Here is a 26,665-nt window from a genome sequence, read left to right on the forward strand (position 1 = left end):
TTCCATTAATCTGTTACTCACCAGACAGCACAGTATATTTAGTGCAGCATTTTCTTCCCATTTACAACATAAAGGCAATAATTAAAAAAGAGATTAATGGCTTCACACCTTTTTATCCCCCTAACAGCTGCAGCAAAAGACAACCACGTCCATTTTAAACACCGTAGCACTGGAGGATAATGAGGTAGGTGTGCTTTTACTATCTGTTATGTAACCCCAGGCTGAACTGCACAGTGCACTGATCTTCTGTCAATATGTCCTGGCAGCACAGTCATCTGTTCATGTCAGGGTGATAAACTCTGTTCTGTACTGAACGAAAAGCTGAGTCATGCTGGTCATTGATTCAGTTGAAGAAATTTGCTGCCAAAATACTGATGTACTGTTCCACCACCTGTATTTAGTGATTTATATTTTTATCTTCCATGTTTTTTTTTTTTCCATTGGGAATGTTTTAATTTACTTTCCATCTAACCTACAGCTGGTTGAGCTGATAGGAAACATGTAAATACAGTTTTTTCTATATTGGTGCAAATGTGAATCAATTAATTGATTAGCTGATCAACAAACTGAATCTGCAACTGTTAAGTGAATATTTGCTATTTTTTAAGCCAAATTTTTGGCCAGTGTTTCTAACTTCTTAAAGATGCAAATTTTGATGCACAGGACTATAACTATGAATATGCCTTGGCAGTAATTATTAAAAATCATGCAATCGATAATGAAAACAATCATTAGTTGCAGCTCTAATTTACAATGTAGGCATTAATGCACTCACGGGAACTAATGAAAGCAGAATAAATACAATGATTAATCAATTAATAAATAGTTTATTAGTGCTGTCCAGTGTGAGGGGTGTAAAGGTCAGAGCCTTAAGTAAATTCTAATATTATTGCAACCACAGCAACGTAAACAGATTGAATAAACATTTATCACGCAAGTTACTGAGGAATTTATTTTTAATTGATTTGTAGAGTTTTCAGCCTAAAGTCATTTACAAAAATTGTAAAAGTGTGACGTTGAATGTTTCTGTACGCCGGGGGTGAATTTTGTTTGCTTTGGACCATGTGTTTCAGTTCCCAGGTTACGATGTGGAGAATGTCCTGGGAAAAGAGGTGGGCCCCCTTGCCGTTTACGTTCGAGTCATCACCAGGAAACCTGCCGTCTGGATGGGCCTGGAAGAAATTTGCCTATAAAGACTGTCAAGGCAAGTCACTAATGATATCAATCCTCAAGCTTCAGCTGGCTCCAAGGATCTGCACTTTAGGCCTTGCTCAGAACCAGTACAGCCTCCTCTCCTCCCCTCTGAAGGCCTCCCTGAGAGCTTGAGGCTGTGCTGAAGTGAACAGGCTGCCAGAAGACAAGGTCTTGTTTGTGTTAATGATATGTGATCCTGTGCACCAGGAGTTGACAGCCCAAGGGTAGTCCAATGGCATGCAGCCTGTCAGAGGACCCCACGTGGTTTATCAACTGGAATGTGACTTTTAGAACAGGACTTTTGAGTGTAAACACATATTTAAAGTTGCCTTGTTCCATGCTATCTACCTCTGTACTTAACATTACTGACACTGTCAATAAACGTATTTTGCTGACTTCACTTTCTATTTCCTGTTGCACTTTGTAACTTCTGGTGAGAAAACACTTCTGCTACATAGACAGACTACTCCCAGACCAGGGAACTCTGCACTTTTTCAGCAATTTTATTACAGATTTCATAAACAAAATGTTTTCAAGGTTCCATACAAACTATATAAAAGATCATGCTCTGGCTCTTATACAAAGTTTGGAATTATAAAACATGTACCATATCAGGTATACCATCATATCATATAAATGCAGTGGTAAAATAATTTAATATAGAGAAATTCCCACAAAAATATGGCAGCAATATCATATATATTTTCCAGTGCCATTATGGTAAGCTTAATACATCTGGTACAGATGGTAAAAATGTCTCTTGAGGTATGTTTCTAAAAGCTCAGTTCTTAAAGCAGTCAATTTGTCACCGGCTCTCTGCACTGGTAGAGCCCGCAAACGATGAGTTGGGTATCTGCTTGAAGAAATCTCTGAGCCCGGTGAGCTCTCTGGTTAGCTGCTCGATAGTTTTATGAAGCCTGTCATTTTCAGCGCTCAGTTCAATCAGCTTCTGTTGCATCTCCATGTTGCGCCTCTTGGCTTTGTCCCTGCTTTTCCTCACTGCAATGTTATTCCTCTCTCGCCTCTGTCGGTACTCCATGCTCAATCTGTCCACCGCCTTCTTCCCCTTTTCCCTGCCCATCTTCCGCGGGGAGGATTTGGCCGAGCTGACAGTGGAGACAGGCTCCGGAGTTGTTGGGGGCGTTGGCTGCCCTGTGGTTAGGCTGACGGAGGTCTGGGCGCAGGTTTCAATCTGAGAAGGCAGGGATGAGGACATATCGCTGTCACTCCAGTCGGACTCCTGCTTGATAGGAGCACTAAACACCCCCTTGTCCAGCCCGCTGTCCACCTTTCTCTCCGCTGCGTATGTGGCTGACAGCTGCTGCATGCTGCCGGACAGGACGGAGCTCTGCATGTTGTAGAAATCCGCCTTCTCCTGCTTCACGGTATTGAACAGGTCGAGAAACAGCTCGTCGTTGCACAGCTCCAGGTTTGGCACGGCTGTCATCGCCTCGATGTACTGGCTGAAGTCGATGGCGCTCTCGTCGTCGTACATGGCAGGGGCGGTGCTCAGCTCCACCATGGTGCCGTCTTCGCCCGCTCCGTCACTCCTGCTGCCTGGTTTGCAGACCCCCTGCTGCGGGCCGCCCAGCTTGGTACTCTCGTAGAAGTTAGCAGGCTCCATCGCCCAGCTCATGTTGCATTGTGGAGACACACAGTGAGAGTCCAGGCTGTATATGTCACACATTAACGCTGGTGTATTGTCCACGTGGTTTAAGAAGGAAATAAAGTTGTTAATGAATAAGCCACCGCTATGACACCTCTCTGCAGCGCAGTAACCCTGCAGCGGCTTCTTTCTTTGCAGGGGACTGTTCGCTCTCTCCCTTTTCAAAGTTTCTTTGGCTTGTATCCCTGGGTGATGACTGTCAGGCTCTCAACGTGGATGCTCCAACACTTGTCAGTCTCTGAAGCGTCTGTACTTTTCGCGGAGTGTTTTGTATCGTTTCCCCGCTGACGTCACACGCACCGCCCTCTCACCAACCAGTCAGCGCACGACGAGGATCACGTGGTGTCCTTTAACTTCCCATTTGAGGAGCGAGGGGCGTGTTGCTCATGCCACCCACTCTTTACAACGGTTGTATGAATGATTCAGAGCTATTTACACACTGTCGGCTCTGCTCTGGGTGCTGAGGATTAACTTTAATTTGCCGACCTATAAAATTCAGTCTCAAACAGTTTCTGAAAGAAGCGTTCAGTTCATTTGCTTAAGTGAAAATAGCTGCACTTCACTGTTACTATACCTCATTGCCTGTAGTACTCCTGCATTCACACTGCTCAGAAGTATCACAGTGGATCATTATCATTGATGGTTTAATCCTGTGACCAGTCCAGGGTGTCATTCATCACAAGTACTGATATATTGTTGGGTAGCTTTAGTTTGATCATGTTTACTAAACTGATTTCATGTTTTGTTCAGTACATTTTAATCTGAAAAGTAATTAGCAATTGCTGCAAAGTGAATGTACTGAATTATAAATATTTATGTCCAAAATGCAATGAAGTATAAGTATAAAGCAGCAGAAAATCGAAGTACTCAAGTACTTATAGTATCTCATCCTCAATAGTACCTAATTATCAATGCTTAGTTTCCACCACGGAGCATATGTAATCAATGTGTTATAGTGGAGGTACAGACACCTTTCATAGGCTGTCAATAATCTCACAGACATGCATTCATGATTTAAAATTGCAAGTACTATCATGTTGATGCACGTCATGAGGATAGGTGTCAAATGATTAAGGGAAACTTTAACTACCGGATGTCTACATTAATGAGTAGACAGCATATTACTGTCGTCAATTTAAACATCAAAGCGTCATATTTTATAACCTCAACATCTCTTTACGAGCAAATAAATGTAGTGGAATAAATAGTGCAGTATTTTCCCAATATAGGGTAGGAGTATAAAATGGCATGAGATGGAAATACTCAGGGAAGTACATAAGGCTAACAAAACAACAAAATAAAAAACACAAGTACTTGTTGTGGTAAATATATTCAGTTACTTTTTAAGTGAGCAACACAGAAAACAAATTTACAGAGGGATGCAAAAACTGCACATACAACTAAACAAAGATAACACACTGTTCAAATGTAAACATAAAATATATCTATGAAATGCTGCAATGTAAATGCTGGACAACAAATCTGCAGGTCATATCGTTACTACATACTGTACAGGCATGAATATTAAATTAGCACATTGCATAAAGCAGAGGTTTATACAATGTGCTAATTTGACTAATGAAATTTTATATTTTAACTTAAGATTTATGTATGTATGTATGATCAAAACCCTTATTTACCAAGGCATCACAAATTATTAACATTATAATACATGATTATATGTATATATGAGTTGATAAACAGATTTGTTCTGTATAAAACAAATTTTACATTTTGTTTGGTGCAAAATTAGTAGACAGAAAATAAACTGCTGAATAGTTACCTTCTAAAATTGTTGCCAATAATCTTATATTAGATATTATATTCAAAATATGCATCTATTCGAAGCTTCCTTAGATGACACATGCATTGAAGCCTCACGCAAATGCTTCAGCATTTTCCTCTTCAGCTGAGTGCTGTAATTTTCCACTTTCATAGTCCTCTGTGAAATGGTGCCACATGGTGGTGAACAAATGTAGGAACCGGGCAAAGTCAGATGTTCCACACTTTTCCAGCACTAAAGATGATACTGGTTAATCTACATGCCTTTATTTCCTAATACAGCTATAGAAATGCATCTTAAAACTATACTCAGGTATGCTTGCAAGTCATCATTAAAGGCTGACATTTCCTGAAGAGGAACTACCCCAAATCTGTTCATTTCTACAGAGATATTTAATCATCTAGTTGCACTTTATCCAAATGGAATAACCTTACTCAATTATCTGTCTAAGTTAAGGAAATAATAGCCTAATGAAGTTTCTTCGGTAGATGATAACATTTAACGTCAGTGTCTTCTGGAAAAGTCCCACATTCACAAGTCACGATTTATTAATTTCTTTAAAATGAGTTATCCCGCTATACCAGTTCAGTACAACACTCAAGTTCTGCCTTTACAAAGTTTGCAATGGCCAGTTTTTAATGTTTAACTCATAGGTTCAAATGACTTTATGTTTATAATGTATTTACAAAATTAATTACATTTGTTTAATTGCTTCATTTAGAATCTAATTGTTAATTTCCTATTGTCAGGTGTCGTTTTAATTTAGTTTTTAGGTATTCTGGCACTTTCATGACAGTTTTTGTAATTTTGTAACGCGTTACAGTCTAAATAAAGATTGGACCTTTTTTCTGCCTGTACCTTTGGGCCAAACCAAATCATTTTAGGGTGTCAATGAGTGTAAAACTCTGCACAGGAAAGTAGATCCCACTTTAAGTTCTGTATTAAAGATACCGTATGTTTGTCTATTTCGTTTGCCTATTTGTAAAGACATGTTATGTTTAAGTAAAGCCAAAACGGGTGAAACTCAAAATGAACCACCCCCCTTGAAGTGAATAACTCGGCCGCACAACTCTGGCCTGCTATTGGTCCAAAGTTCCCCGCGAAAATAACGTCACCCGTAGTTTCGCGCCAGATCTGCAACACTCGGACGTAACCACCAGAAGAGGTAAGGATTTACTTTCTTTAAATTAAATTATTTCTTATTAAATCAAAGTGTCGGTTGTTATACGCGGACGGTCGAACGTGTATCGACGTATTGTTTTTCTTTCATGGCATTTTTAAGTGTAAAATCAGGACAAACAGTGAAAGTACCGTTCACCTTATTGTTTCCTCTGCAGCCACATGTCGCTTGGTGAAGTTATTAAAGCACAATAATAAGTAACTACTTATAAACAAACATAAACTGATCTGCTCAATGTGTTCAAGTGTGGCAAGTGTGAATTTGAAAAAAAAAAACAACTTGATGCCCTAAACGGTATTATATATATATATATATATATATATATATATATATATAGGCAGCGTGAGGTATGTATCAATCTGCAGAGTAACTAAGCAGAAGAATCAGATAAACGTGGTGAGGGGAAAAAAAGCTGAGAAAATCTGAAATAAATAAGATTTTCAGCTGTAGCACTAATCCTGACAGCTGGTATCAAAGACCACAACCAGTCATCATTAAATGCAGTGGAAGAACACTGCAGGATCACAAAGCTGGACAGTGTTAAAATGTAATATAACAGAATAGATACTTTCACAGTTTGCCTAAACAGGAATGTCAATGTAATTTCTAGGTATCCCATCAGCAATGTCTTCCCCCGGTTCGACTCCTGGTGGCCGCAAACGTGGAAGAAACACTGGGCCATCCACACGTATGTTTTCCTCTCTATGGACTAAATGAAATCCATCCAACATTTTCCAATTGCTGTGTAACTATGATTGTAGGATGCAGGTCTCTGCTATTCTAACTTCTTCTCATGTCATGTGTATTCTCAGCCAACAGTGAGGTCCCCACCTCACCTCCTTCTCAGAGGCGTAGAGGGCAGGACTCCTCCACCGGGGACCTGATGCCATTGCCCACCTCCCCGGCCACTGACCTGCTCAGCCCTGCAGCACCTCAGGACACTTCTCTGCTCTCCAGCCCACGACCATCAGGTACTAAAGACAAGTGTAATTTATTTAGTTTTTTTTTTTTTCCTTATCCAGAGGAATTTTAGTTTAGTTTTAGTCCAGTGTGCTAAAATGCATCTCCTCATAACAGTTCAACCCAATGAAGTGGACATGAGCTCGCCTCTGATGTATGGGACCCCCAGCTCAAGGATTGAAGGGACCCCTCGCAGTGGAGTGCGTGGCACCCCAGCCAGACAGCGTCCTGATCTGGGCTCAGTCAGAAAGGCTCCACAAGTTGATCTTCACTCTGAGCCGGTCAGTGAGGAGTCGAGACTTATGTTGATTATGATTCTGCATGCATTATGTTTGCATATGTGAACATTAATTAAAATAGTGTTAAACCTGGAAGTATAACACCTTATTGTTTTTATACAGCCAAGTGCTGATGGTGCAGTAGCTAGCGAGCCAAACGCAGCTCAGAGACTGGTGATCTGGGGAACTGACGTCAATGTAGGGACCTGCAAGGAGAAATTTCAGGTATGAAAATGATCATATGTTTAAGCTACAATAAAAACTCCTCCAGAAAAGTTAAAGTTCATGTTTCTGTGTTTTATGTCAATTTGTTTTCAGAGGTTCCTACAGCGGTTTATTGACCCATCCTCCACTGAAGATGAGAACGCCGGTCTGGACCTGAATGAGCCGTTATACATGCAGAAGCTGGAAGAGGTAGCACACCGACTTGTTTTTGCCGTTTTGCTCTGAGTTTTTGGGTGGTAATAATGGGAGGGGAAACTTTATGAAATGAGGATTTTAGTTTTATATTAAATATTTAAATATTAACATTTCAGGAAATGTTAATATTTCCCTTTTTGTCTTACAGATCAGTGTTGTTGGTGATCCAGTGCTGAACGTGAATTGTCAACATGTGCAGTCATTTGATGCAGAACTTTACAGGCAGCTCATTTGCTACCCACAGGTACAGCTCCATATTGTATATTCTGTATGCAGTTGGCTCTATACACGAAGGATGAGTTCTTTTGCAGCATAGGGATTCTAATTCTATTTTACTTTCTGCAGGAAGTCATCCCAACCTTCGACATGGCAGTAAATGAGCTTTTCTTTGAGCGTTTCCCAGACTCGATTCTGGAGTACCAGATTCAAGTCCGGCCCTACAACGCCCTGAAAACCAGAAACATGCGAAGCCTGAACCCAGAAGGTGGGTGGATTCATAAGGCCAGGTTCATGTTGTCAGATGCCCAGAAAGTGAGATCACAGAAATTGAAGCTAGTATTCACAAGCTCTTCCATCCCGTGTTCACTGTTTTTTTTTTTTTTGTTTTTTTTTTTTTGTTTGTTTTTGTTTTGTTTTGTGGACAGTGTTTCTTTGATGAATGTGAGGTATCAGCTTCAGGCTAATGCTTCTCTGAATTATGTTTTGTCTGCACAGACATCGATCAGCTGATCACTGTCAGTGGCATGGTGATCCGCACCTCGCAGCTCATTCCCGAGATGCAGGAGGCTTTCTTTCAGTGCCAGGTGTGCGCCTATAGCACCCGTGTGGAGGTGGATCGCGGGCGCATCGCTGAGCCGGCTGTGTGCCGCCACTGCAACACCACCCACAGCCTGGCACTCGTTCACAATCGCTCAGTCTTTTCAGACAAACAGATGGTGAGAGTTTGATGGGGTTGATAATGGGGTACATTACTGACAGTAAATGAAACTTACTCACAAAGAATGTTATATGTGGATTTTGTGATGTGTTGCTGTTGAGGTCATGTCATGTGTTTTCATTCGTTTATTGATCTTCCATTATAACAGATCAAAGTTCAAGAGTCTCCTGAAGACATGCCTGCTGGTCAGACACCTCACACAACTATTGTCTATGCCCATAATGACCTAGTTGATAAAGTGCAACCAGGAGACAGAGTAAACATAACTGGTAAGTACTTACTGCCAGGCCTGCACTTAATGACTGTTCTATTATTACAGTCCAAAAGTAAAGATTAATACAGTTATATAAACTAGAAAAATCTGCCTCACATTCAGGACATTTAATAAGCAGGAGCCTTGTCTGTGGCATTTAAATGATTAGTCAGTTAACAAAATTGTATAACTTCCCTTTAATCAGCTTGTCTTTTCAGCATTTGTTTTTTCACCAGGTCACTTAATCATTACCAAAAATCCTAATAGCTTTCCAAATGTCTTTGTAGGTGTCTACAGAGCAGTCCCTATGCGTGTTAACCCTCGACAGAGCAATGTGAAGTCAGTCTACAAGACTCACATAGATGCCATACACTTCCGCAAGACGGATGAGAAGCGTCTTCACGGTTTGGATGAGGAAGCCGAACAGAAGCTCTTCACTGAGGATCGAGTGCAGACCCTGAAGGAACTGGCAGCCAAGCCAGACGTCTATGAACGCCTCTCTTCTGCCCTCGCTCCGAGCATCTACGAACATGAGGACATTAAAAAGGTGTGTGTTTGTGGATGCAGGCCAAACTCTGTGTTAAAGGAGAGATTTGGGATTTTTCCAGTCTGTCTTAAAACACTGCTGGTGTGTCTGTATGTATGTGAGAATAGGGCTACTCCTGTCACTGTTACACTGTAGGTTGGTGGCTCATGTTAACGTAATCATTGCAACATTTTTAGCAACAGTGTATTATCCTTGTATTTCCACAAAACTTTAGAAAATATAGTTCTTCAAGTATTTTTATAGCTGGAGAAAAGGCATATTAAACCTGTTTAGTCTGCCATATTGTTAGTTTGATCTTCACAAATACATTTTGCAGATACTCAGTATAATTTTTAATACCCTTATGCAATTTTCGATTTGGTACTTATGTAATGTTTATTTCTCCCCGATAATTTAGGTTAAAAGGTTTTAAAATCACCTTCTGTCTTGATTTATTTTGGTGTTTTCTATTTAACTAATTGACTGTGAAACTGCTTATGTGACTCAGCTGACAGCCTTCAATAGTGCAGTGCATGGTCGCAGTGAGCTGTTGTTTTCAAAGGACACAATGCAATAACTAGAAAAACAGTGCACCCGTTTTAGTGGGAAGAACCATGTGACAAAAAGAAAAGACAAATCGTGTAAAATATCTCTAAAATAAAATGAGTCTCATACCTATATCTCCACTGCACATTGAATTATGCATCTAACTCGTAAATGATGCATTTTTATAAATGCTTATTTCCATATTCCTTCCAGGGCATCTTGCTGCAGCTGTTCGGTGGCACTCGTAAGGACTTCAGCCAGACTGGTCGCGGTAACTTCCGTGCTGAGGTGAACATCCTGCTCTGTGGGGACCCTGGTACCAGTAAGTCACAACTGCTGCAGTATGTCTTCAACCTTGTACCCCGCGGCCAGTACACATCAGGTAAAGGCTCCAGCGCTGTGGGTCTCACCGCCTACGTGATGAAGGACCCGGAGACCAGGCAGCTGGTCCTTCAGACAGGAGCGCTAGTGCTGAGTGACAATGGCATCTGCTGCATCGATGAGTTTGACAAGATGAGTGACAACACACGCTCTGTGCTGCATGAAGTCATGGAGCAGCAGACCCTGTCTATCGCCAAGGTACATTTGACAAAGTGTGCGTCCGTACAGACATGTTAGGAGGAAGTCTGTAGGTGGACATGAGTGGATGAGGTTTTTCATTCTATTCCTTTTGTTTTATCTCCAGGCTGGAATCATTTGCCAGCTGAACGCCCGCACTGCTGTGTTGGCCGCCGCCAACCCTGTTGAATCTCAGTGGAACCCAAAAAAGACCACGATTGAGAACATCCAGCTGCCTCACACACTGCTGTCTAGGTAAATATTATTCAGGCAGCACAGTTACATGAAACAAATGATCAAAATAGAGTTTTGCATGTTTGATCATTGAAATGCTATTGAGAACTGGACTTCTTTGCCAATGGGGGGCATTTATAGGCTAAAAAAGAAGTCTGGAAATATATATATATATATATATATATATATATATATATATATTTTTTTTTTTGTCGTTATGTTTTTCATTTACTAATTACGTGCTCAGATATTTGTGTATCTCATCCTTTGGCCCTATAATAGTTAAACTTAGTAACTGCCCATTCAAAACTGTTTATGGACAACGTCTCGTGTAAAAATGAAATCAAAGAACTGCAGTTGATATCCAAACTTATGCTCTCTCTTTCACAAGTGATTTAGTCTGCTTTTCTCACTTGTCCACCAGATTCGACCTTATTTTCCTGATGCTGGATCCACAAGATGAGGCGTATGACCGCAGACTGGCCCACCATTTGGTGTCACTGTACTACCAGAGCGAGGAGCAGATGGAGGAGGAGTTCCTTGACATGGCTGTGTTGAAGGACTACATTGCATATGCACGGACATACATCAATCCAAGACTGAGTGAGGAAGCCAGCCAGGCCCTCATTGAGGTTTGTTTCCTCTACCACTTTCCACAGTTTATGAATCAACAGTGTTCAATGCTTCTGTACAGAGTTGATTAATAAAACTGTGCCTGTTCTGTTCTGTTCTGTTGGGCCACATAATAAAACCCTAACAGTTTGGTATCAGCTCTTGCAACCTCAGTTAAACTTGTTTATGTTGGTCCTAAGGCCTATGTGGACATGAGGAAGATAGGCAGTGGTCGAGGCATGGTGTCCGCCTACCCCCGACAGCTGGAGTCCCTGATCCGCTTGGCAGAGGCCCATGCTAAAGTGCGCTTCTCTGAGAAGGTGGAGACCCTAGATGTGGAGGAAGCCAAGCGTCTGCATCGAGAGGCCCTCAAACAGTCGGCAACTGATCCCAGGACAGGATTTGTTGACATCTCTATTCTCACAACAGGTATCTAAGACAAATTGGTAGTTTTGCCATTTATCACTTCACTGCTCATGACCTCTGATATTGATATTAAAACTGCAATTGTTTTATGATCACTTAAAAAAAAAAAAAAAAAAAAAAAAGTGGGGAATGGCTTTCTTAGATTCTCAGGCGTCAAGGCTGATTGACCAATCAAGTTTAAAACCAAAGATATTTAGTTTATTATAGTGTAAGATGTTATTTGTTTGAATAATCTACAAATTCTGCCAGCTCTGGTTGTGTCCACAAATAGAACTGGTTTTCACTTTGATTTTTGTTTCCAGGTATGAGTGCCACAGCCCGCAAGCGTAAGGAGGAGGTTGCCCAAGCCCTAAAGAAACTGATCCAGGCCAAGGGAAAGACACCTGCCATGAAGTACCAGCAGCTGCTTGATGACCTCAGAGGACAGTCTGAAACTGTAATTATTTTATTTTGCTTTTCATTGTCCTGCTATATTTTAAGTCTGAGTGAAAGCAGTGTGTTTGTTTCTAATCTTGTCTGTCAGGAGCAGAGTTCTTTCATTTTTAGTCTGACAGTGATCCAAGATGCATTAATCTTGATCAGATAACTGAGTTTTCAAAAGAGATTCAAAGGGATGTAGTTTACAATAACTAATATGTTAGTAGAGCTAAATTTTAAAAAGTGATGGAACCTATTCAACACTTATAATATGAACCAAAAAAATATATATATCATTTTTTAAAATTTGTGACACCACTTTCCTGTTAAGACTTGCGTGTTTGTTTTCAGGCGATCACAAGAGAGTTGTTCGATGAGGCGCTCCGATCCTTGGCAGACGAGGATTACCTGACAGTCACTGGAAAGACTGTTCGTCTCCTCGCCTAAGGCACACCCTGCAGTTTATGTACAGTCCTTCATTTTAAATCCTACCCTGTTTTCTCTCTTGTGCTGCAAAGAAAATGTGTAATTGAAAACCATTCTGAGTGTATTAAGTGTTTGACTGTTCTGGTGATTCAGAATGATTCAGAATTACCAGATGATTCATTCAAACCTGTCCTGGTATGACAACACATGTACTAAGGTTTAATAGAGCTAATATTTAAAAGAGCTTGGATTTCTTTTTATTATAGATTTTCATATGATGCTCTGTTTGTTTTGTGTTCTGTTGTGGTTAAAATGTCTCTTTTTTTTTCTGAACTTGTACATTGTAATCATTTCTCCTGTTTTTTGAGATGTGTTTAATGCAAGCTTGAAACAGTATGTTCCTTTTGTATCAGATTTCTAAATACTCTTGAGTACTTATCAGAATTGAATGGTCCTTGTAGCTTGCATTGACTACTTGTTAATAGAGAAAATAAAATGCTCACTGAAAATGCTTGGAAAGTTTTTTTTTTTTTTTTTTTTTTGCAGCATATTATTCCATCTTGTCACTGTAGCTGCTATATGGGGTTTACCCCGAGAGAAATATTAAAATCCAAGACTTTCCAAGTTTCCAAGACTTGAGTTCTTCACTAGAAACACAAAAATAGAAGTGTCTGTTGTAAAAGGTAGTATCTCTGGAAAAGCTGGTTAAATTTTATATAATGGAAATTGTAGGATCTTTTACACAGGTACAATCTAAGTCCATTCAAGATATAACCACCATAGCAAGCAAATACATGCTATTGTAGGTGCTGGGGTTGAATAATGTGGAATATGTGAGTTTTAAATTGAAATCTCTAACACAGTGCAAATAAAACGAAGCGGTCTGAATTCTCTCTAAAACTCCGGTGTGTTTGGTGACAGGTAAGGCTAGTTAAAGCGTTTGGACTTGGCAGGCTGTATAAATACCAGACTACAGTGATCTGTAAATGTGGGTATGAACGGAGCAGCGTGTAGTGATGTCACATCCTCTGTGACGTCACGCTCCAGTGATGTCACACTCCTGTGCTGCTGGACTCCGCTGAAGAAGATGGCGAACTCCTCAGGTTTGTGCGCCTTCAAACTAACATCTACAGCGACGCCAAGTGTGGGCCACGCTCACCCCCTCAGTTAGCAAACGTGTATATTTGCTAATTTAAGCAGTTCAGTAACTGGCTCAGAGTTATAGTTGGTTCTCAAATGCTTCCTGTCAGTAATGCAATGGTCTTGACGGGACCCTTCTATTTCATGGAGCTAGTGTGTTGCTTAGCTAAACCTAGCTAAAGCGAGGCGTTGTGATAGCGTGTCTCATTAGTTAGCTGGGACAGATCAAGGAGTAGTCTGTAGCGTTTGTAGTGTTACTACTTACTTTGTCTGTGAAGTAAGACCAGCAAACAAATAATACAGTGCGATGCGAGCGTGTAACGAGAGATGTAGCGTGCTCAGAACATGAGGCTTGTAAACAGCACTGGCTAACTTGGCTAGCTAAGCTAAGCTAACTTAGCGACTAGAATATTCCAACACCGCGCGGCAGCCTGTCGCGATACATCGGAATATCGCGCTCTATATCGGCTCCAGGATCGTGTTCTTGTGTATTTTATAGCAGCTAGCTAAACTGCAGTAATTTAACTGTGATAAACACCTTGTGGGAATTGAGACGGCTTCACTGTGATGCACATCATAACGGGGACGTAGGGACCAGTCTTCCTGCTGCTGTTACCCACTCGCTTACTTTAAAAGGATTTTAAATATAAATTCTGTGAATATATCGGGGGAATGTGCAGATGTTTGCTAGTGCAGGATGTCTGGGAGGTGAGAAGTATAGTAGCTAATGAATGAAACCTAGACTACAGATAAGTTGCTGTGGTTGCCATGCTTTGCTTCAGCAAATAGTCGGAACTGCTGTCTGCATTAGCACTCGAAAGGAAGCGTGGTTCCTCAACTTCCAAAATAAGACCTGAATTAAAGACATACAGAAGAACTTTGCTGGACAACGACTGCGTTTTTATGTTGTTTTCTTGAGTCACGTATGATGGTGACGGTACTGCAACGTGAAGATAAGTTGTTGGGACATACTGATTCATTTTTAACTTAGCAAGGTTTCAGTTACTAGTGCCAAAGATACCATGAGTCTAAAAGAGGGCTGAGGATGCTAAAAAAGTTCTCTCAAAATGTAGTGGTGACTTTTTCATCCAGGTGTTAGCCTTTAGTAAATCACTAATTTGACTTAAATCTAAGGCCCTATTGTCCTGATTTAGCCCAAAGACGTGCTTTTTGTGTTCTGTGCAATGTCATTAAAATGTAACATATACTTTTTATAATAATATGAATTTATAATTTTCACATGCCTTATATTCATGTTAGTAACAAAACTGAGGACACAAACAGAGCAGGACAGGATAGGACAACCACAGAGTGCTGAAAATAAAATAATACATTTATGAATATACATGAGGCTGATCGAGACACTTCATTAGTCTGTCGTCTCACATGTGGTCTTTGGACTCATATTTGCATCAATGTTAACTGATACACAATAGATCAACAACTTGTTTCTAAGCTGTAAGCACTTTGTATTGTAATTTTGTTTTTGTTTTTTTAATGGTGTTTTTTTTTCCAGCTACATACTTGTTGGACTGCATAGTGCTAGCAGTAGTGAGCTAAAATGACTTAACATTTGTCTCTTGACTAGTGTGTTGAAAGAAAATTGGAGAGCTGGCGTGCCACTTGCAAGTCAATCCTTTATTGCAGCCGCTACACACCAGATGTGAAATATTGATTATTTAAATGTGACTTGTTAAGTCTGACTGTGATAACTGAACTGTGTGAAATGAAGGCTTCAGTGGCAGGGGAAAATTTGAATATTTTCACTGCGTCTTCTGGCTCAGTCATGTGTGGCCTTTATGAAAACACTCTCGTCACTTCCTTTTCTGTGAATCTGTCTGCAGGATCAAATTTACAAATATCAGTAGTTTCACTTAAGTGCTGGCCCCTCAACCTCCACCACTCCTCCAGTCATGAGCTGTAAGTGGTTCATCATTTACACTACCGTGAGTGCCTATCAGGCTGTATTTAATGCCCACGTCTGAGCTGTCTTCCGAGAACATTTCCGCAGTAGCTGAACAGTGACTAGTTTTGAATGATGTTATCAACTTAACTGTTACAACATTGGTCACAAGGCAACTGGATGTTATACCCAGAATTATCTGGTAGTATAGGGCCTTCTGCTCCAAATCTCATGACTGTTACCTAACAGCTGTCAAGTGCAGATTTTTATTAAGGATCAGTGTTCAGCAGCATCAAATATCTTTAGTAAATGCCTTGTGAAAAAAGTATCACATTAGATGCAGTTTCATGCCCGAGAGACAGCTATGTGCTGAATGTTGTGGCCACATGCATATAGAGCATCAATCCACCAGTCATTTCAGGTATTATCCAGTTGTCTTGCAAATATTGAATGCTTGAATTCATTTGGATGCACTACTTCACTCTGACTAGAAAAGATTGTGTCTGCATCAGTTTTAATGAAAGGACATTTAGACCACCAACAGTAACAAAACACTTTGATAAGTATGCAAAACCTTCATTTCAGACAGATGGCATTTGTTGGCTGGAACAGATGTTGTAATGTAGTTGTTAAGATGCAGTTTTATTTTAAAACTGTATTGTGGGAGTAATAATCTAAATTGCAGAGATATTTGAAAATACTTATATTTAGATATTGAATTGTCAGGGTAGTTGTGGATTATTTTTCTGCCAATCAACTAATTGTTTCGGTTCAATCAATTGATCTATTGGTCAGTTGGACGGTACAAAATAATGACATATTCTTATAACAATCTCGCATATACCCAAAATATCATTTCTAAATTGCTTGTTTTGTTCAAATATAGATATTCAGTTTATTTTATAAGATGAGGGAAAGCAGCAAGTGTTTGGCATTTTTCTTAAAAAGCAATTATCAAAATAATTGCACATTCGTTTTCAGTAGATAAAGTATTCACTAACTATTCCCTCTTCAAACCGACACGTTTATTCATTGTCTTACAATACTCTGGCTCTGTTGACGGCTGATTGATTTCATAACATTGTCAGGGTTTGCTGGTTTTAGCAAAAGGCAGAAGCTGTGCATTTGCTCAGCACAATTTTTAGTGTATTATTACATAGTTGGTGTGCTGCTATGGATTAAAGGCAGCAGGACTGTGAATTTAGGCCTGACTCAAAAAAAAAAAAAAAAGACTATAGTGCCCTTTTTCACTGTGAAGGAACATGTGAAGCACTTTTAATAGTTTCGCAGGCAGTATTAGCAGGATCAGTTCTGTTTGACTTTTTATTGAAATTGACAGGAAAAAAGCTTTAAAAATGAGTGTAATTCATATTCTGTTTTTATTATTTTAGAAGTTAAAGTTCCACGCAATTTTCGCTTGTTGGAGGAGCTTGAAGAGGGGCAGAAGGGCGAAGGTGATGGCACAGTCAGCTGGGGCCTCGAGGATGATGAAGACATGACTCTCACACGGTGGACAGGCATGATCATTGGACCAGCAAGAGTAAGCAGAGAGAACTAATTTGATTTGGAACAGAAACTAGTCAACTAACAGATAATAGTGAAAAATGTTTTTTTTATTTCTCTATTTTTTTTTTTCCTTTTGTTTTTCAGACCAATTATGAGAACAGGATATACAGTCTGAAAGTGGAATGTGGACCTAGTTATCCAGAGTCAGCTCCCACTGTTAGATTTGTAACAAAAATTAGCATGAATGGGATAAATAATTCCAATGGGACGGTAAGTGTCATCACACAATCTGACAAGGTTATGTATGAGTGTTTCTTCTATTTCTTATGTAATTTGCTCAGTTCAGTGGTCCAGTCCCAATGATTGATGGGTGTTGTTTTTGTGCTTCACAGGTGGATTCACGTAGCATACCAATATTAGCAAAATGGCAGAATTCTTATAGCATTAAAATTGTTCTTCAAGAGTTAAGGCGTCTAATGATGTCCAAAGAAAATATGAAGCTTCCACAACCACCAGAAGGACAAACCTACAGCACTTAATTGTAATGGATTGTTTCGACCCTCTGTCTTAAACCTTACTCTCTTAGAAATATTGTGTAAAATCATCAAGAGGCTCACTTCGCACATCAACAATATCGTCTGCAAGAGCAAGATCGGAACTTTCTTATTACATAGTTCATTCATTCATTCAAAAAAAAAAAATATCCCTGCAGTTAAGCACCAAAATAGATAGTTAAAAGACTACAAGACCACAGTTATCTGCCTTTAATAGTTACTTTGACAGTGACTTTTATGTTCGACCTGTTCCCGCTTGAGTGGGCTTGAAGAGGGAAGCATGACGCCACGCCGAGGCTGTACCAGAGTCCCAATAGTTTTATGTTCAAAAGACTGATCACTGAAGTAAACGGCAGGATGTGTGTGTGTGAAGGCATGTTCTGTAACTAATACCTAGTCAAAGAGAAGCCACGTTTTTGCGTTGTTAGTCAAATTTAGCAGGTTCATTGGAATATCATGCAGATCGCTGAATGTTGAACTGTGGCTGTAGTCAAAAAGTAGTGTCACAAAATATGTTTTTTTAAATATATGTATGTGTGTGTATGTATGTATATATATATATACACACACACACATACATATATATATCTGATGCGATACCAATATGTTTCTGTTTTGCAGCTCTTTGACATGTAACAGACGTTGAAGCCTGTTCTGTTCTGAACCTTGCATTTAACTTCTAGTGGAAAATGGCAGGTGTATGAACTTGTGATTTTCTGAAATTAAAATCACTGTCTGCGAAAAAACAAACTGAGATTGAAGTTTATGTGATTTCCCCAGCTGTTCCTACAGTTTCCAGTTTTCCCACAAGAGGGCCTTGGCCAACAAGTCAACCACTTTTGGCAACTGAATGTATGGTCATGCGCTATGCTTGTAGCAAACTGTTCATTCCCGTTGGGCTGTTTAATAGAAACGTGACACCACACCTGTGCCCATTAGAGTAATGTAATCACAAAGCAACTGCTATTATTTAGTGGCAGTTTATTAGATAAACAATCTTACTTTTTTTGTTTTTTTTGGGGGGGGATTGATGGTCTTTGCAAACCTTGTTCTTTTTTAGTGTGTGAAGGCTGAACATTATTTTAGTTGTATCTGTCGTGGGGGAAGAAAGGTTGCTATTCCCTCTAGCAATGTGACCTTTTGTTGTTTTTCAGCTGATTGAATATTCATTATAGTAAATTAAAGTTCATCTTTAAAAAGAATCCACCGCAGTTGGTGCAGTCTACTACCTCTAATACAGTCAAGTTTATCAGTTTGAAACATGTATTGATAAACACAAGGTTGCTTAAACATTTTTTTTTGTTTTGTTTTGATTTATTTTTTTATTCTTAGACCCTTTTTACAAAGAGAATTGACCAAGATCACATTCTTAGTGCCAGTGATGTCCTGTGAGAACCCATATATGAGGAAGGTGGGTAATAATGTATTTTGGGGGATTTCTGGCAGGTTGCTGTCCCAGAATCCATTGGCAACAGATTCATTGACTTATTCAGGACAGATTAATACTTGATGGTCCAGCTGCAAAAATTTGTTGTACCATCAATCATTCCTACTACATTTCATTTTCCCTCTATCCAGCAGTGGAAGCCATGATTGATGATGAAATTTGAAAGTAGTGCAACTCTGGATAAATCTATGCCCACAAAAGCATTTAAGGCTCCAAGACCGTGTGTCTGTATGACATCTATAAGTGATGATCTGTAGTGGCTTGCACATTTGACCTGTGAGACCTCCAGACCATATATAAGTAGAACTGGTGATGATTCATAATTCATGCAGTATGTGATACTGTATTTGCATATGAGATCTGAAGACACCTGACGTGCAATAAAAACTACAGAGGGATCTTCTCTCGGTGTATTTTAAGGACACATCTTGCACATTAACATAAGAACAAGTGATAAAACATAATTTAAACTCAAAGAAAAAAATCATTTATGGATTATAGGAAGTTCTCAGCCACATGTGCTTCATTTGCATATCAAAAGTCAGAGTTTTAAACTATTTTCAATTTCAAGTCTTATTTGCATATGGTGAGCTTTGATGTGTATTTGGCTGCACAGTGATTGCTTGACAGCCTCTCATGTCCAATCAACTCAGATCTCTGTCCCCTAGAGGGCGCTCCACACTCATATTTGTCATTGGCAGGGCTCTGTGAAGGAGCTTCTGTTTAGAGGACATGACTTGTCTGAAAAGGCAGTGCCACTGTGATGCTTTCAGGCTCCATTTGTGCATGCTGTCATTATTCTTTAGAAAAGTGACATGTTTGCCATTTGCTGTAGGGAACTATAGCTCGGCTGTTTGTAGGCTGCTGTGCAAAGGCTCTTAGCTACTGTCCCTGTTACTGTATGTCCTTATGGGGCTATAGAAGTTGTGCACATTGATAGATAACTAGATTTTATATTATATCTGTGAATGCAAGCTTGATTTCTTATTTCAATTTTTGTACTTGCTTGTGTGTGGGTGTGAGATGAGTCAGTGTGCTGTGGAGGATGACCTCGCTCTTCAGTCTGTATAAGACAACATTTGACTGCCTAGATGTGACAGTTAGTTTATAGGCCTAGATATACTCTCTTTGCTTGTTGTTTGGTTTATTTTTCCCCACTCCTCTCGGAAGTCATGAATATGAAATCAGAAGTGGCTTGTGTTGCAGCCAGTTCACTCAGCAGCACAGTCATCTACAAATATAAAAGACACAGCCTGAGGTTACACAGGCTTATTCCTCTATTCGCCACATGTACTTCCAGAGTAGACTTTTCTGAACCTTGGCTCATGATGACTACACTTTTTTTTAGAATCTCATTTGAATGGAAGTAGGAAATCCTTACTTGACTATTTAACCTCCAGCCCCATCAGACTAATCTGAATTTCAAACTCAGGCACCTGCACAAAAGCACCAGCTGAAGCTACACTGGAAGCTCGCTGAGCTTATTACACTTGTACCAGCCGTTCTATTTTGGTTTCTTTATAAGGTTCCATCTGGGAAAAAATAAAGAGTTATATTGCTTTGGGTTGGAAGGGACTGAAGACAGAAAGCCAGAGAGAGCTGTTCAGTGATCTAAGATGGGAAGGAATGTGGTAAGGAGGACGTACGTCTCGTCTGCTGGCAGACCACTGGAACCAGGCCTCTGCTCCCAGAGCTCTCACCTTTTGCCCCGAGGAGCTAAAAGGTCATGGCTTGTGTCTGTTGATACTGTAAAAAGCTTTGTCTTCTTTACGGCCACTGAGGGGAGAATGTATCTGTCTTCCAGAGAAACTCCATTTGTTCACATTCTTCAGGTGCTTGTTTTTACAGAGAGAGTTCATATAATTTGTGGCTTCAGATTAAAAGTAAATCCAAACTTGACACAAAATTTAGTTTATAACCACAAAAATGTCAGGGATAATGCAATAGAATCCAAGGCTTATTTTCATTCTGGTCCTTGATTGCAATAGTCTGGGTGACAGAATGATGCCATATTAAAATCAACATTTTAATCAACATGAAAATATTAACTAATTTGTATTCCATCCATACAGTGATCAGTAGAACTAGACTGAAAATGTTAGAGGTATTTGTTTATACCATTTATATCTTATCAGTATATATGGCAACCAGTAAGTAAAAAGAAATGTCAGTAGGGACATACTAATCAATATGAGAAGTGTTTTTCACATGTAAAAAGAACATTTTCTGGTTTTTGTTACCTTTAAATTGTGATTTCCACCTTAAAATCTAAGACAGTCAGGCTGTTATGGATACACCTACATTTCAGTTTTGCTATAATTATGGTAGTTCTAATATTCAAATAGACATTTTATCCAGTTCCTGGCATCACTGACCCCAAAAGGAACGAGTCCAGTTGCAATATTTCTAATCTGGCACACATAGTCTAGGTTCTGTTATTAATATGAGTTTCACTGAGTTGTACATCTCTGTCCTTCATTAGTAAGCACCTGAGCTGCTATAAATTGATCTTTTTTGGTGTCTTGCCAGAAATACAGCAACATTGACATCACCCTATAAAGTAAGTGTGGCAAAGATATTAGTAATCATTTCCTCATTTGCATATCCAATTCCAGTGTTGATTTTCTGTTCACCCAATGAGTACAAATCTAATATTCACTTTCTTTCTGGTTTTTGTATCTATTGACACCTGAGGGAAATATCTTGGACTTCAGCAGCTGAATGATTCACAGTGTTCACCAGCGAGTCACTAACTTTGCCCTTCAGTCATTTTGTACTTGGCAGGAAGCATACAGTGGGTTTGTCAGAGCCTTTTTATTTCCGAAAACAGCGTTCAACAACAGGGGCAGAAATGCTGAGGGTCACGAAACCAAAATAATGAGCTTAAAGATGCTGAAATGCTTTGAAGAGCTTGGCGTAACTGTAAAGATGGGCCATAGTATCAGCTGTAAGCAACCATTTCATATCACCTGTAGTCATTTGTAGCTTTTTAAACTGATCTTGCCAAATCTTCAAAATATCAACAGATTTCAAAACATGATTTCTTAGCAATCTTAAACTTCTTTATCAATTTAAGTAGTTTTTTAAACCCCAAAACTAGTGTTGTGGTTTAAGGTTTAGCCTTAACATTATCTTTAAGAGGCACACAAAATGAAGTTCTACTCAGTGTTTTTTCATGTATCGTTTCAAAAAACTGAAACAATAACATTGTTTGCTTCAGGTGAAAAAAAACTGTTTAAGTGCTGTATTTACAGTGAGGTAAATGAATGGCCTGTCGCTGTGAGAAAAGAGACAGATTGGAACCACATGTTTGTTGCACTACTGGCTCTCTGGGCTATTGACATGCACTTCACAGAGCCATCCACATTCGACTGCGCTGCCGCAGCAAACACTTTGAGGTCATTTTAATGCTCGCTGATGTCGGGAGACTGTAAGACTTGCAGAATGACAGTCTGGAGTTACAAGAAAGCTTTGATTTGAATCTGCTGTCAGTGTATGATATATGGATCCTGCTATCTGGAACATGAATTTAAAACTCAGTGTGTTGCTCGTAACTGCACAACCTCATCTCAGGCGAAACAGAACAGGGCTTCTTACAAAATGTTGCAAAAAAGCAAGAAAAAAAAAAAAAAAGCCCAAATCGTCTGTCTGTGTACTCACTGCATTCCAGGTTATTTATACAGAGTGAAAAAACTGTGTAGACTTCATGTCTCTACTTGGTGAGAACTATTAAATTACGGGTGGATGTTTTTAATTACTTCACATAAATGTTGGAACACAACACTTCTCCAGTGTTTGGAGGAGGAGGGGGGGCCTATAATGTCTCACATGTTTAGGGAAGCACTGGCTTGCACTTAATCATGGTGGTCCCTGTGTGATTCTGGCACTGGAAATGTGGCTTTGTGAGAGAAAAGTGAGCATTCCTTTTGCTGGCGCAAGGGAGAGGAAATGGGTAATAAAACCAGGAAAAAAAGCCTCAGCGGCGTGCTGGAGCCAGTGATTCTGGGATCCACTTAATTGCTCTTAAATGAAAAAGATTTTTGGCTTCCCATTTGCTGTGTTTAAAGAAAAGTCAAGTCAAATCCCACATGTATACCAGCCAAGCAGTGACTTTTCATCCAGCAGTATGAGCACTAATCCCTCTCTTTCAGTGGTGCCATCGGTAATATTATTATTAATACTGAGAAAGCTGCTGTTCACAGGCAGCAAACGCCAGAAGAGGCAGAAATTCAGCTCTTTTGCTCACTTACTCAGGCCAGAGAAGTCACTGGAGAAAGAAGATATCAGCGGTAGTGTGATAAATGTTTCATCTCAGTTTTTTAGACTTCTTCCTGACAAATATTACAACAAATAACTGCCATTGCTTTGAAATTATTAATGGAAATTGCTGTTTTTCTTTGGGACGGATTTTCCCTTATATCAAAGAGGTTGCATTAGTTTTGTCCTTATAGCCAGAACTGGTCCTGAACAAATGGTGGAAGCTGTTTTCAGAGTTTTTTTAATATAGAGTGTGAGCAGCAAAAGTATGAAATTAAAGTATTCATTAGGTAACAGAACAACCACAGCAGGCTTCATTGCATTGGCTCATTATTACTAATACTGTGCATTCAGTGTTTTTTGTTGTAGCTTGTTGACATAAAGCTTATAGTAGCTGCTGGACATACTGTTATGTATTAAATAAATTTCTTTATAATTTATTAACTGGCTGCATAATTTGCAGAGCTCAACTACAGAGCTAGAGGAAAACTAAAATATTTGTCTGGCATGTAGTGGAATAAAAGTATAAAATATCAAAAAATGAAATGTTAAGTATTAAATACCTCAAAATTGTACTTAAGTGCAGTACAAATACACAGCTTGTGTAAATATACAGTGCTATGCCATGTTCCACCACTAGTCTGGAGTTTTCCCCCTTTTTGTGCTATGGCAGTGTGATTTTTGTAATTTTTTTCAACAGAGTGACTTCCTGTTGAATAAAACATTTTAACAAGGCTTTTCCGCGCTGCCATCATTGGTCATTTTTGTTTCCGAGGTGATGGCCGAGTGTGAAGATGCCACTCAGAGAGCCATTAAGGCCTGAAGTGCCACACTAAGCTGTCATGTTGTGTCAGCCTCTCCTGTTGTACTCATTAATTGCTGAGAGAAGTGTGTCACATCCTGTCAGGCTGACTGCTGGTGTCCCTCTGGTCACCCCTCAGTACCCAGTGCCCACTGATGCTATTGTGGCAGTGGTGGCCGCTGAGCAGAAGAGAACCGGGCCCTGCAGGATGTGAGACAATACTAGGAAGGAAGAGGAGGGAATCCCGGAGCTGCGTGCAGAAGCCTGGTCAGCCTAGTGTCTCCGAGAGCATTCTCCTGTGACACCCCCCCCCCCCCCCCCCCCCAAGGATAGACTTTGTCATCCTCCCACCTTTGTATGTTAAGAGAATAATCTCTCTTTTTTTTTTTAAGTATCTAGTTTCTTCATAGGTATTGTTAAATTCCTCATTTGAGATGTAAAATCTGGTTGGCTAATGTAGAATTCAGTAACATTTTATTCTAATGCCCCCTATTTAGTGTTTAGTGTATAATCTTAATATAAACACGAGTTAGTTACAACACACTGTAATTAAACATAGTTCTAATGGTACAAGGACATGTTTAAGTGTTTTATTAACACTTCTATGTAGGTCACATAAAAGCCACAAAGACGACCCATATGAGAATAGTTTAGCTCAAAATGATTGAATGTCTCGCCAATGTGTCGCCATTTATATTCATTATCATATACTTACACTTAGAAATTTTTTTACCAAATGTTAGTTAGCTATTGCAAAGGCTGTTCACTGCTGTAGTGTATACCTGACAAATGAAACTGATTTAAAGGAAAAATCCAAAGATGCATTTGGAGAGTGAAAAAGGAGTAAAGTATGAAGTGTTAAAATTCACCTGTTGATAGTTAACAGCCCAGACCTCTTGAAATGTAATATAATCCAAATGAAATATTTTATGACACCTTTTATGACACCTCTGTGAGCTCCTTATGCTGCTTGACTGTGGAGACCTACAACATGTGTGCTCATGTTAAACGCAACAGCATTTACATAAGATTTTCTCATGTTTCCACAAGCAGTTCCATCACATATAGCACTACTTCAGGATACAAACAGGCTGTTACAATGGATGTGCACGATCCAGCGCTCAAGCAGTGATGGACTACATGGCACGGATGGAGAATTAATGAAGAATCTGCGGTGTCAGGATGCGGTCGCAATTCGCTCCTGCTGAGTGGCTGAAATGAAGTCACACAATAAAAAAAATGCAAGACCAACCTTTTAAGGTTCTGCCTCTGGCCACTTGAAAACGTGTCTCTCAACCACAAACGATGATGCACTGGGTTGCACTACAGACAAGCGGGGGAGCAGAAAAGATGTCCAAATATTTCCATGGCTCCTGTGGCCTTCTACTTGCATAGTCCTGGCATGAGCTCATCGGTGTGCGGGTAGTTTGTGCTCCCTCAGCACTATTCTTTCCCAGTCTGTAAGTATCAATGTCGACACTAACTAGGCATTGACAAAGTCCTCTGAGCTCCCTTTCCCATTACCCACCAGACTGTGGCTCCATTTGGTATTGAGGGTAGAGGTTTTCAGAAAGGAAGATTATATCTTTGTGTCACCTAATACTGAAAAAGTTCAGGTCATGCTCTCAGGTTTGACTTCATATTTGGAACAGTTATTCTACACAGTGGTCATCCTTGGCCAGGAGTCTGCATCACAGCAACATTTGTCATCAGTTACAATAAGGTATGCATTTGTGGTCTGTAATGTCTTTTTAAGTGGCTTACTGAATGAAACAGTTATTTATTTAATACCCCTCCAATAGTTATTTTTATAAACTCGGATCCAAATGGAAAAAGTCATCACAAAATGTTGAGAAGACCCTCTTTTTGGGGGATAAGCATGCTTTTCATCTGCAGTTCAAATCTCCTAAAGAGTGGCTCTCTTGTGGTATTTAACCAACGAATAAATTGACATGAAATGTATTCCTGATAATGCAAACATTGGGAACAGAGGAGCCAGAAATAACTCTCCCAGGCAAGATGTGGAAGAGATTAAGGCTGAACCAAAGAAATAAGCGAGTGGAGGCAGGAGGTTGGAAAATGAGATGGGGGGAGGAGAGAAAGAGGAGCGGTAAGAAAAAGAGGTGAGGAGATGTGTCTGCAAGAGTCAAGGTAAATGTGTGTGTGTGTGTGTGTGTGTGTGTGTGTGTGTGTGTGTGTGGTTGTTTTGGGGAGACTAAGTCCATAGAGGGGTTGGAGAGTGAGTTGAGAGGTGAGAACTTAGCTGAGAGGGGGGCGGCCCTGTGAAAAGGAACTCATAAAAGTCACATTTGTTGGTGATGCATGAGGAAGTGAAGGCAGCTTTGGCACATGTGTCTGTGGTGCTAAATTAACTGTTAACACAAATAATCAAAGTGCAGGGCCCATTGAACGCTGGCGCCAGTGAAATGAGGGGGAGAGGCTGGCTTGCTTCTTTCTGAGAAGTTGTAGCAGACTAGTAGTGTGCTAGCAGGTGGAGGTCTGTCAGGGGCTTTCACAGGATGGAAGTGCTTACAAAACAGGCTGACCAACCCACTGACAGAGGAAAGCACCGCCGCACTCCTGCTTTTCCAGCTATTGTGTGAAAGCGTGCTTCTCTTTTTAGATCTTTCTTTGTAAAGC

General features: G+C 39.9%; 4 protein-coding genes across 7 annotated transcripts in view; 3 read left to right on the forward strand and 1 right to left on the reverse strand.

The window, feature by feature from the left end:
* spidr (scaffold protein involved in DNA repair) overlaps nt 1-1,594 on the forward strand; it is a 29,767-nt gene extending 28,173 nt beyond the window's left edge. Inside the window, exons 19-20 of one of the 2 annotated variants that reach the window (XR_003296041.2) lie at nt 128-184; nt 1,074-1,158. Coding sequence is in view for 1 of the 2 variants with exons in the window: in XM_026313034.2 (XP_026168819.1) it covers nt 128-184; nt 1,074-1,193 (177 nt within the window). In the remaining variant the exon portion in view is untranslated. Of the gene's footprint in view, nt 1-127; nt 185-1,073 lie in introns of both variants that reach the window. The other variant, XM_026313034.2, reaches the window with a different exon arrangement.
* Nucleotides 1,595-1,676: 82 nt separating this feature from the next.
* On the reverse strand, nt 1,677-3,100 carry cebpd (CCAAT enhancer binding protein delta). Its single transcript, XM_026313052.2, has one exon. It carries the CDS (start codon nt 2,879-2,881, stop codon nt 2,000-2,002), a length of 882 nt encoding a protein of 293 aa, XP_026168837.1. The 5' UTR covers nt 2,882-3,100; the 3' UTR covers nt 1,677-1,999.
* A 2,644-nt stretch (nt 3,101-5,744) lies between these two features.
* Nucleotides 5,745-12,925, forward strand: mcm4 (minichromosome maintenance complex component 4). Its single transcript, XM_026314601.2, has 17 exons — nt 5,745-5,808; nt 6,434-6,511; nt 6,636-6,794; nt 6,901-7,064; nt 7,185-7,286; nt 7,380-7,475; nt 7,630-7,725; nt 7,827-7,965; nt 8,196-8,416; nt 8,567-8,687; nt 8,959-9,218; nt 9,957-10,322; nt 10,429-10,556; nt 10,960-11,167; nt 11,348-11,576; nt 11,876-12,009; nt 12,342-12,925. The coding sequence occupies exons 2-17, from the start codon at nt 6,448-6,450 to the stop codon at nt 12,435-12,437; spliced, it is 2,583 nt and encodes an 860-aa protein (XP_026170386.1). The 5' UTR covers nt 5,745-5,808; nt 6,434-6,447; the 3' UTR covers nt 12,438-12,925.
* Nucleotides 12,926-13,428: 503 nt separating this feature from the next.
* Nucleotides 13,429-18,269, forward strand: ube2v2 (ubiquitin-conjugating enzyme E2 variant 2). 3 transcript variants are annotated; one of them, XM_026314437.1, is made up of 5 exons: nt 13,454-13,519; nt 15,401-15,476; nt 16,851-16,999; nt 17,110-17,235; nt 17,358-18,269. In XM_026314437.1, exons 3-5 carry the CDS (start codon nt 16,955-16,957, stop codon nt 17,502-17,504), a joined length of 318 nt encoding a protein of 105 aa, XP_026170222.1. In that variant the 5' UTR covers nt 13,454-13,519; nt 15,401-15,476; nt 16,851-16,954; the 3' UTR covers nt 17,505-18,269. The 3 variants fall into 3 exon arrangements, with proteins under 3 accessions (XP_026170221.1, XP_026170222.1, XP_026170224.1); XM_026314436.1 differs by lacking the exon at nt 15,401-15,476 and having other exon boundaries at nt 13,429-13,519; XM_026314439.2 differs by lacking the exons at nt 13,454-13,519; nt 15,401-15,476 and adding an exon at nt 15,481-15,502.
* Nucleotides 18,270-26,665: the final 8,396 nt, after the last annotated feature.

Source organism: Mastacembelus armatus, chromosome 17 (assembly GCF_900324485.2).
Source record: "Mastacembelus armatus chromosome 17, fMasArm1.2, whole genome shotgun sequence".
NCBI classification, from domain to species: domain Eukaryota; kingdom Metazoa; phylum Chordata; class Actinopteri; order Synbranchiformes; family Mastacembelidae; genus Mastacembelus; species Mastacembelus armatus.

Excerpts from the sequence above, each read along its gene's own strand:
- cebpd (XM_026313052.2), bottom strand. The coding sequence starts at position 2,881 with ATGTGTGACATATACAGCCTGGACTCTCACTGTGTGTCTCCACAATGC.
- mcm4 (XM_026314601.2), top strand. The coding sequence starts at position 6,448 with ATGTCTTCCCCCGGTTCGACTCCTGGTGGCCGCAAACGTGGAAGAAAC. Across the intron at positions 9,219-9,956 it reads AACATGAGGACATTAAAAAG|GGCATCTTGCTGCAGCTGTT; the intron begins GTGTGTGTTTGT and ends TATTCCTTCCAG. Across the intron at positions 11,577-11,875 it reads CATCTCTATTCTCACAACAG|GTATGAGTGCCACAGCCCGC; the intron begins GTATCTAAGACA and ends TTTTGTTTCCAG.
- ube2v2 (XM_026314436.1), top strand. Across the intron at positions 17,000-17,109 it reads TGATCATTGGACCAGCAAGA|ACCAATTATGAGAACAGGAT; the intron begins GTAAGCAGAGAG and ends TTTGTTTTTCAG. Across the intron at positions 17,236-17,357 it reads TAAATAATTCCAATGGGACG|GTGGATTCACGTAGCATACC; the intron begins GTAAGTGTCATC and ends TGTGCTTCACAG.